General features: G+C 45.1%; 1 protein-coding gene across 1 annotated transcript; it reads right to left on the reverse strand.

Annotated features, from left to right (window-relative positions):
- Positions 1-267: 267 nt before the first annotated feature.
- Positions 268-9,592, reverse strand: LOC105695937 (zinc finger CCCH domain-containing protein 18; the record flags this gene model as incomplete). Its single annotated transcript, XM_023432799.1, is given in 6 exon segments — positions 268-818; positions 1,850-2,241; positions 3,412-3,813; positions 6,382-6,741; positions 9,122-9,332; positions 9,401-9,592. Coding segments are annotated over 3 exon segments (1,323 nt in total), but the record flags the coding sequence as incomplete, so codon positions are not given.
- Between the last annotated feature and the right edge of the window lie 690 nt (positions 9,593-10,282).

The following is a 10,282-nucleotide window of genomic DNA, read 5'->3' on the forward strand; positions in this document are numbered from 1 at the left end:
AGTATACATTTAAAGACGCTGTATAAATATGAGCGAAGCCACGTGTATACATGAAACGCCAAATTCGGGCTTATTAAACCTATAAAAATTAATATCTCCGTATTTTAGAACTCCTTGCGCTACAGAACTCTCATTAGAACCCTCGGTGGAGTTTCGCGCCAAGTACACACTTACATACATATAATGACCCTTTCATATCCCCTTGAGTATTTTACGTAAAAAACCTCGAATGACGCGGCACCGCACAACCCTGTCGAGGAGACTCACCTCTTTGGCGTGGCGAAGGCCGCGCTCCCACGCGGACTCCGCAGGAAGTTCCTCCATCTTGGACATGTGCGAGTGGAGGGCGTAGGGGGCGACGGCGGGCAGGGGTCGACCCGGAGCTGCGGCGCGATCCCCGGGGTGTCCGGCCCGGAACTCCAGGCCGGGCCCGGAGGCGGTGCCCAGGGCGTGGGGCGGGAAGGCCACGGGGCGCACCATGTCGAACATGGTGTAGTTGCCCTTGTCGGTGACCCCAGGGTGCAGGAAGCGGCAACTGACGCCCCAGGTGCACTGGCCCCGGTTGTAGAACCGGCACACGGGCCTGGGCTCGGTTTCCTCGGGGCGGGCGTCTTCGCCGTCGCTCAGCTCGCCCTCCTCCAGCTCCGACTCGGCCTTCTCGCCGTCTTCCTCCGGGTCCTTGTCCCGGGCGGCGTCCTTTTCCTCCTTGATCACGCCCTTCTCGTCATCCTCTTCCTCCTCCTCTTCTTTAGTGTCCTCGGGCGCCCGCTCGTCTCGCTCTTTCGCCTCCTTCTGATCCTTCCCGGGCTCGGCGTCCCCTAGGAGGTGCAGGCACAACGGTTAAGGTGATATGAAAGAGTCAGCCTAGATGTGTGCCCATAATTATGAAAGTGGTCATATATTTTTTGTTTCGAAATTACATTGAATTAATTTAGTTTGAAATAATGTGGCGTGAAATAACTGATAAACTCATTTTTTTTTTTTTCAATTTTGACTTAGACCACTTTCATAATTATGGGCACATATATCGGAGAGGTCAAATCGTTGGGGAAAGTATTCTCCGAATTGGGGGTACCGATTAGTTTCAAATTTCACCACGGGAATGTGGAGGCGCTAAAGTAGATCCTGAGACTAACGAAATTTCATTTTTCATCAAAAATTTAATAATTTATCATGGACTCGAACCAACATGGCGTGGTCCGTGCACGTTTTTTTATGTTTTATGCTTCTAGGAGGCTTATAATCGAAAATGAAGAGTTTCAGGACCTAGCTCGAACAATTTAGAATACTATAAAAATGGAATATTACAGAGACAGATGGGAAAATATGGAAAATACTTTCATCAACGATTGCAAGAGACTGCTGGCTTGCCTCGGGGCTAACGCGTATTTCTAGAGAAAAAATGTAGTTGCAGCTAAACGTCACAGATGGCGACGTTGGTTCGTCAAAATAGAAACAGTCATGAATTCGTGGGATTTCGGCAGTTTTACGTCGCTCTTTTTATCATTATTTTACCGAAATGACATATAAAACCCTTCAATTCGTATAATTCTCAACATAAACTGTAAAAGACCAAAATAAATATAAATAAAGAAGTCAAATCGTTGGGGCAACTACTCTACGAATTGGGGGTACCGATTAGTTTCAAATTTTACCACGGGAATGTGGAGGCGCTAAAGTAGGTCCTGAAACTCATGAAATTTCATCTTTCATAAAAAACTTAGCGGACTGCCGTAACGAAAGGGGTAACGGCAACGAAACGGCTGCTACGAAACGTGCCGCATGGCGTGCGAATCCATTGATAAGGAAACACCGATAGAGGACGAAATTTCAAAACGAAATGCCTCACCATCCTCGCGTTCGTCTTTCCACCGGCCATCGGCCTCGAAGTCGAGTTGCTCATTTTCCTCGGCGAGGGTCGTGCTGGGGGCCTTGTCCTCGGGGACGACTTTGCGGTCCTCCTCCATCCGTTCGGGTCGTTCTTCCTTGTCGTCGCGGCGTTCTTCCGGCGCCTCCTCGGCGCCGTCCATGCTCTCCAGGTCGGACACGTCGGAGAGGTCCTCGCCGTGGTCGACGGCCCTCTCGGGGACCCTCTCGGCGGGCCTCGGCTCGTCCTCTATATCGCCATCCGAGATCTGCTCGCCGTCCAGCTCGTTTGCACAATGTTTGTCATCGTCAACGGCACCAGGATCGTCCCGGGTGTCTGGCGAGGCCGGCTTCGAGCCGCGGCTGTCCGAACTCCTGGGGAGAAAGATAAATATCAGGAAACTCGGTAGAGTTTGGCGTCAAATACTAACGCACGCGTATATACGTACGTACACTGGGAGACATCAATGCCCTCCCATCCTGCACAGGCGATGCCGTATCTGCAGGGGAGGCATTCATGTCAGCTATTGTACACTGGGAGACATCAATTCTCTCCCATCCTGCAGAGGCGATGCCGTATCTGCAGGGGAGGCATTCATGTCCGTCATTGTACACTGGGAGACATCAACGCTCTCCCATCAGGCGATGCCGTATCTGCAGGGGAGGCATTCATGTCCGTCATTGTACACTGGGAGACATCAACGCTCTCCCATCCTGCAGAGGCGATGCCGTATCCGCAGGGGAGGCATTCATGTCCGCCGTATCGATATTTTCCCCGACATCGAGTACATATCGAAACGTTTCCTCGAAGCGACTAGTAAATATCGTTTTTTCGCCGCCGAGTGCATATCGATACCTATCGATATTATCCCCGATATCGAGTCCACTTCGAAATCCTTTCTCGATACGAGTAATAAATATCGATACCAAGCACGTACCAATACTTTTTTTTATTGCGTTGTGCATATCGATACCAAGCACGTACCAATACTTTTTTTTATTGCGTTGTGCATATCGATACCTATCGATATTCTCCCCGATATCGAGTACACACTGAAATCCTTTCTCGATACGAGTAGTAAATATCGATACCAAGCACATACCAATACTTTTCTTTATCGCGGAGTGCGTATCGATACCTATCGATATTGTCCCCGACATCCAGTACACATCCAAATCTTTTCTCGATACGAGTAATAAATATCGATACCAAACACATACCAATACTTTTCTTTATCGCGGAGTGCGTATCGATACCTATCGATATTGTCCCCGACATCCAGTACACATCGAAATCCTTTCTCGATACGAGTAATAAATATCGATACCAAACACATACCAATACTTTTCTTTATCGCGGAGTGCGTATCAATATTGTCCCCGACATCGAGTACACATCGAAATCCTTTCTCGATACTAGTAATAAATATCGATATCAAGCAGGTACCAGTACTTTTCATTATTGCGGAGTGCGTATCGATATCTTTCCTCGACACCGACTAGTAAGTATCGAAACTTAATCAGTACCAATCCATCGTTACCCACCTGGAGGTCCTGGACCCGTCGCGCCTCCCGAACCTGGTCTCCTCCTCCTCCTCCAGGTTGGCCCTGGCGAACCTCGTCTCCACGGGAGAGTCCCTCCCGGAGCGTGGCGACCCGGGCGAGTCAGGCTTCCCCGGGGACGAGCCGAGACTCGCCGAGTCGTACGACGCGGGCGAGTCGGGCTTCCCCGGGGACGATCCGGGACTGGCCGAGAGGGGCGTCCCCGCCTTCCCGAGGGGCGACGGGGCAGGCCTTCCCCCGGAGGAAGCCGAGCTGCGACTGGCCGCCCACCCGGGGCTGTCGGGGCTGTCCGGGGTGTCCGGGGTGCCGGCCCGGTCGAACGCCTCCGCCGAGGACCGGCTCTCCGACCCGGAGTCCGACATCGCCCCGAGGGTCTACTTTACCCTGAAACCAATCCTGGGGGTTAGTCGATGCGAGGGGGGCTCCCGTCCGCGCCTCCACGACCGGCCGACCGTCGGCTGGGAACCAGGGTGCATCGGAGAGGTTCCTGGTGGAGCCTTTAAGGTGAAGTGAAACATGCCCAGGAATTTCATCGAAGTCGGTAAACAAGATTTTTATAAATACCTACGTTGCCGACGTTGGTTTTTATATCGACAACTGGGTCGAATTATATTGGATATTGTACCAAATGGAATACTCCACCTGTCGTTTTCGTACAATAATTATAAAGAAATCGTAGTAAAACTCCAGAAATTCTCTGGATTCATACTTTCTGGGCCCCTAATTGACTGCAAAGGGACCCCATGCGCCATCTGTGATTTCCAGGTCAATTAAATTTTCACTCCGAGATCTCGTATTCCCATCGTTTTATCATAGAAGCGCATAAAACACTTTTTTTGCCTTTATCTCGTTTAACTGCGAGTTTATCGATTACCAGAGTGTTCTAAATTGTCGTAAAATTGTCCTAACCCTTTCGATTCTCATATCAGAGCCTTCGATAATTGTATATCGATCGAAATACGAGAGCACCATGCCATTTTGGTTCTGATCTGGGCTAAGTTAAAAAATTTGTTCCAAAAATCCAAATTTCGAATCTGTCAGGACAATTCTTAGATGATCAGGATGACAATTCCTAGATGATCATGTGACAAAGTTTCGGACAGTTTGATCTAATACCCTTAAAAAAAATTTTTTGTATTCGAATCGACTGATTTGAAGGGGGTCTCACTTCACCTTAAGTACTTTACGTAAAGAATCTCAAATCATCGCCCAACAGTAATTTGTTTCTGTCTCTTCCTATATTACGCGGACAGAGTGGCAAACAAAGAGTATTAAATAGAGCGAAAGGTATACTGACATCAGTGCCATCCCGTGGTTTGAAATATGTACTAATCTCAAGTTGCGCATGCGCAGTGGTATCCATTGGGGAAGCCATCTCGCTCAAAAATGTATTTGGCTCGAAACACTACCATGTTTTTTTATATAATGTAGTATGTACTGTATACTACGTACTAAATCGAATTGGAACACCTGGTCTCAACTATATAGTATCTCGCTCAAAGATGTATTTGGCTCGAAACTCTACCGTGTTTTTTATATAGTCTAGTATGTACTGTATACTACGTACTAAATCAAATTCGAACACAAGGCCCCAAGTATATAGTATCTCGCTCAAAAATGTATTTGGCTCGAAACTCTACCGTGTTTTTTATATAGTCTAGTTTGTACTGTTTACTACGTACTAAATCGAAGTCGATTTGGCTCGAAACTCTACCGTGTTTTTTATATAGTCTAGTATGTACTGTATACTACGTACTAAATCGAAGTCGAACACCTGGTCTCATATATATAGTATCTCGCTCAAAAATGTATTTGGTTCGAAACTCTACCGTGTTTTTTATATAGTGTAGTATCTCGCTTAAAAATGTATTTGGCTCGAAACTCTACCGTGTTTTTTATATAGTGTAGTATCTCGCTTAAAAATGTATTTGGCTCGAAACTCTACCGTGTTTTTTTATATAGTCTAGTATATACTGTATACTACGTACTAAATCGAATTCGAACGTCTGATCTCATATATGTAGTATTTCGCTCAAAAATGTATTTGGCTCGAAACTCTACCGTGTTTTTTATATAGTGTAGTATCTCGCTCAAAAATGTATTTGGCTCGAAACTCTACCTTTTTTTTTATATAGTCTAGTACGTACTGTATACTACGTACTAAATTGAATTGGAACACCTGGTACCAAGTATATAGTATCTCGCTCAAAAATGTATTTGGCTCGAAACTCTACCGTGTTTTTTATATAGTGTAGTATCTCGCTTAAAAATGTATTTGGCTCGAAACTCTACCATTATTTTTATATAGTATAGTATGTACTGTATACTACGTACTAAATCGAATTCAAACACCTGGTCCCAAGTATTTAGTATCTCGCTCAAAAATGTATTTGGCTCGAAACTCTACCATTATTTTTATACAGTATAGTGTGTAGTATATACTACGTAATAAATCGAATTCGAACACGGCCTTATTATACAGATCAGTACTGACACCCACAAAGAAGACAACCTCGAATACAAAACAACTGAATGATACAAAAAGCAGTTAAAAACAATTAATTTGGCAAGTAAGTTAATCCGGATTTTTTAATACAATCTATCGAGAAAATCCGCAACCACTTAGTTGCCAATCCAATACAAGAAATCACTAGAGTTGAGTTGGCTATAGTGTCCTAACGGATACTGGAGACCAAAACAGGCGCTGCGCGGCGCCACCGTCGCAACCTCGCGACATAACCTCTCCGATGCTCCGAGTTCCCTCGCGAGTGAGGTTAACCTGACTGGCCAAGTCGTCGAGGCGTGGACGTCCAGGGCTCGGGGTGTAAGAAGGCATTTTAAAAGGCAGTCGCCCGAAATCTCGGCCCCTCTTATTTGCAAAAGAAAATGCGTCGGTGCCCGTCGAAGGTAGCAGGGAAACGCTACGTCGTACGGCAGCGTCGCTGAGCTTACCTGTGTATAGAAAAGCGGCCATGCGGTACTCGCTCTTGAAGTCATAACGCGCACGATTGTCACGGTACACCCGACACCCGACATTTTCGTACTTACACGACTTACACCTCCGGTTAGAACTTTAAACCCGTTACTTTGCGTTACTTACTCGCATATACATGTACTTGTATACATAGGTATAACTCCGTACTCGAACTCAACTTTTTCTCATTTCTTAGTCACGTACTCGGCGTGGGTTTACTTTTAGACCGACAGTATTTGTACACTTAACCGTTTAGACTTTTCGACTTTCGAACACGACACGAACTAAGGCAAAACCCGTTGACAGTTCGTACCGCACTAGGTACTAGAAACTTCGACCTGAAAGAATGGCTTTTGTAGAAGAGGGCGTAGGAGATATTAAAAACTGAAGGGAATGCACACTCGAGAAGCATCGGAGTCCAGGGAATTGCACCGAGAAGAGAAATATCATCGAGCCGAGGAAATATTTCTTTGAATGGTATCTTTTATACAATATTTCTTTGAATAGAATTGTTAATTCTAAGAATAATTATCTGACTCGTATAAGCTCGAATAAATTGAATGCATAATTTATTTGGAATTATGACAATTTATTTCAGTCTAATTATTCTTGGAATTAATTAAATATTTCTTCGGTACTATTCAAAGAAACGTTTCTTTGATTCGATGAATTTTTTTCTTCTCAGGTTGGAGAAGCAGCCGATCCATGATTTAGAATCTGATGCAAAGACAATTTCCTGACTTCGATTGCTTCGAAGAGCTGGGATAACGACTTCGACTGAGATGGACCGAGCCTTAGTAATGTCTCTTCGGTCTCATTAACTCATATAACCGTTTCTAATTAAACGTGCCCTTTTGAATGGTATCGTTAAATAAACTTGTAGCCTATATTATTGATAAACACTTAGATTGTTGTTTATTCCCTCCCTTTTATGTTGATCTTTCATAAATGTAAATCCAATCTCTCGTTCTCCCTGCCTCTCTCTGTCGATTGATGTAGCTAATAGAAGTCGATTTTGTGTCTTTGGTGAGAGTCTTCACTTCTTGTACTTTCATTTCATGTGAGTTTATCCACCTGACTTTCTATCCTCTGAGTGAAAATGTGAAATACCGAGATTGAAAGTGTAGGGGAAAAAGTTTTGAGCGAATGCACTATTGTGGATGTATTACACCACTTGAAAAAATTGTATAAATTTGTGCCTCGCACTTTTATCTCATGTGAGTTTATTCACTTTATATCCTCTGAGTGAAAATGCGAAATACCGAGATTGAAAGTAAGTTAAAGTTGATTTCCAGGTATAGCACATGGATCAGAAATATTTCAATGTTCTCATCGTTATCATCAATAAGAACCATCACCTATGATAGTTCTCGGTCATCGTCACTTACTATAATGGAAATTACAAAATGACGGTAGTTTCTTTCAGTTAGCACTCTTACTAGACTTGAGTAACAAAACACAAAATTGACCTCTTCAGCGTGACACGAAGCGATTCCATAATAACGATCCACACTAAAACCATCGGAAAAGCAATAATTTATCCTTATCTTCACCCACCACTCCTAATCTTAACAAAAAGAAACTCTATTTCTCTCTCGGCACAGTGAGCAAGCAACGTCAACATCCCCAAAGACTGAAGACACTTCAGTTGATATAGTTACCAGAGAGAGTGAAGCGATCGGAGACAAAAAGCACTGAGAAAGTAATAATCTATCCGTTTCTTCACCCACTACCCGCTAACCTTAACTAAAAGTAGCTCTATTTCCCTCTTGACACAGTGAGTAATCAATGTCGACACCCCTAAGACTTGGAACACTTGCATCGATATCGTTACCAAGGAGAGCGAAGCAATCAAAGACTTTAAAAACAAAAAGCACTGAAAAAGTAATAATTTATACATATCTTCACCCACCACTCCCTAACCTTAACAAAAAGCTCTAGTTCCCTCTGGACACATTGAGTTATGAACGTCGACACCCCTAAGACTCGGAACACCTGCATAGAAATTGTTACCAGGGAGAGCGAAGCAATCGAAGACTTTAAAAACAAAAAGCACTGAAAAAGTAATACTTTATCCGTATCTTCACCCACCATTCCCTAACCTTAACAAAAAGAAGCTCTAATTTCCTTTCGACACATTGAGTAATTGACGTCAACACCCCTAAGGCTTGGAACACCTGCGTCGATATCGTTATGAGGGAGAGCGAAGCGATCAAAGACTTTAAAAACGAAAAGCACTGAAAAAGTAATAATTTATCCGTATCTTCACCCACCACTCCCTAACCTTAGCAAAAAGCTCTTGTTCCCTCTCGACTCAGCAAGTAACCACCGTCGACACCCCTAAGGCTCGGAACACCTGCATCGATATCGTTACGAGGGAGAGCGAAGCGATCGAAGACTTTAAAAACAAAAAGCACTGAAAAAGTAATAATTTATCCGTATCTTCACCCACCACTCCCTGACCTTAACAAAAAGAAGCTCTAGTTTCCTTTCGACTCAGCAAATAATCAATGTCGACACCCCTAAGGCTCGGAACACCTGCGTCGATATCGTTACCAGAGAGAGCGAAGCGATCGGAGACTTCGGAGAGTGGAAGGAGGTTAGGCTCGAAGAGGGAGCAGGTACCTTTGGCATGAAAAGAGCATTGAATTAATGTCGCACAGGAGACAAGATGACTACAGCAAGAGCACTAAGCCTGTAAATTCTAGAGAGGCTTACCTTGAGTGGCCACGTGCCTGTTATGGGCGCGCGGTCGCGAGTCTACCGAGTGAAAAAGCAAAGGACTTGCGAGTCGCTCGCCCGGCGTCGAGTGGTCGTCGATTCCCCGGGGATCTCTCTCGCGCCTCCTTTAAATCACCTCGAAGACGCTCCCCAGCTCGTCACATCGCTCGTGAGCCGAGCCGACCGGGTCCGCAGCGAGGTTGGCGCGCTTAAAGAAACACCTCGGAAGGCTCAAGAGGCAACCAACGGTTGGGCTAACTCGGGGCTTCGACTCACATCACGCACCGGACCAACGCCAACGCCAATGTCGGATCTCCTCTCGGCGTCGGTCGACTTCTTCAGGTCCGCACCAGTCGTAACGGCTCACGGCGGAACCAACGGGTAGCCTTCGACCGGGCAAGGCGCGTCGTTACACTTACACGCCCGCGGAAAAGTACGCCGAAATACGCCGAGCGCAAGCTCGCGCGGGTGTAGACGCGGACTGGGAGCGGCGCTAGAAGAACGACATCTTGGTTGCGGAGAGACCCGGCAGGTGGCGGGCCTGGGCGAAGTCCGGACATCGACCACCAGGGGCGTGGCGCGCGACGAGCGCGATGCGTTCAGGACGGCGTAAAAAACTGCGTTACCCCGCGTGCACATTACTGTACTTACCTCGAACGAAAAGAGGACTACGTCGTAAAATGTTTTTAAAACGGTTGAAACTCAAGAAGAAGACTTTGTGACCAATTCTAGAGTGCACGTGGATATCCGCTCCTTTTTCTGTGATAATAAAACAATAACTATTGACAGCATCTCTGCTATAGATAAAGTGGTGAAATATATTTGACAATCCCCACAGGAGTGCGGCGGTAGAGTTCGAAAATTCTCGGTAATATTAAATTGGAGAAGGTAACTGTGAAACTTACCGTAAATTACCGGGAACATTGAGAATTTAAGAGAACGTTAATTTTGTTATTTATACTTTAGGTTTCTTCGTTTAAATAACTTTTTTTTTTTCAAAGTTCAAGCTAAAGAGTAATAATTACTATTAGAAAATATTGATTATAGGGTCGTATTTACCTCCAGCTAAAAATATTCACGTATGTACAACTTCACGGAAAATTCCATGCGATTTGTTTCAAACGAACTGATATTTCATTCTGCGACGAAGCGAATGGG

Source organism: Orussus abietinus, unplaced genomic scaffold (genome assembly GCF_000612105.2).
Source record: "Orussus abietinus isolate OABI.00-Male unplaced genomic scaffold, Oabi_2.0 scaffold346, whole genome shotgun sequence".
Classification (NCBI taxonomy): Eukaryota; Metazoa; Arthropoda; class Insecta; order Hymenoptera; family Orussidae; genus Orussus; species Orussus abietinus.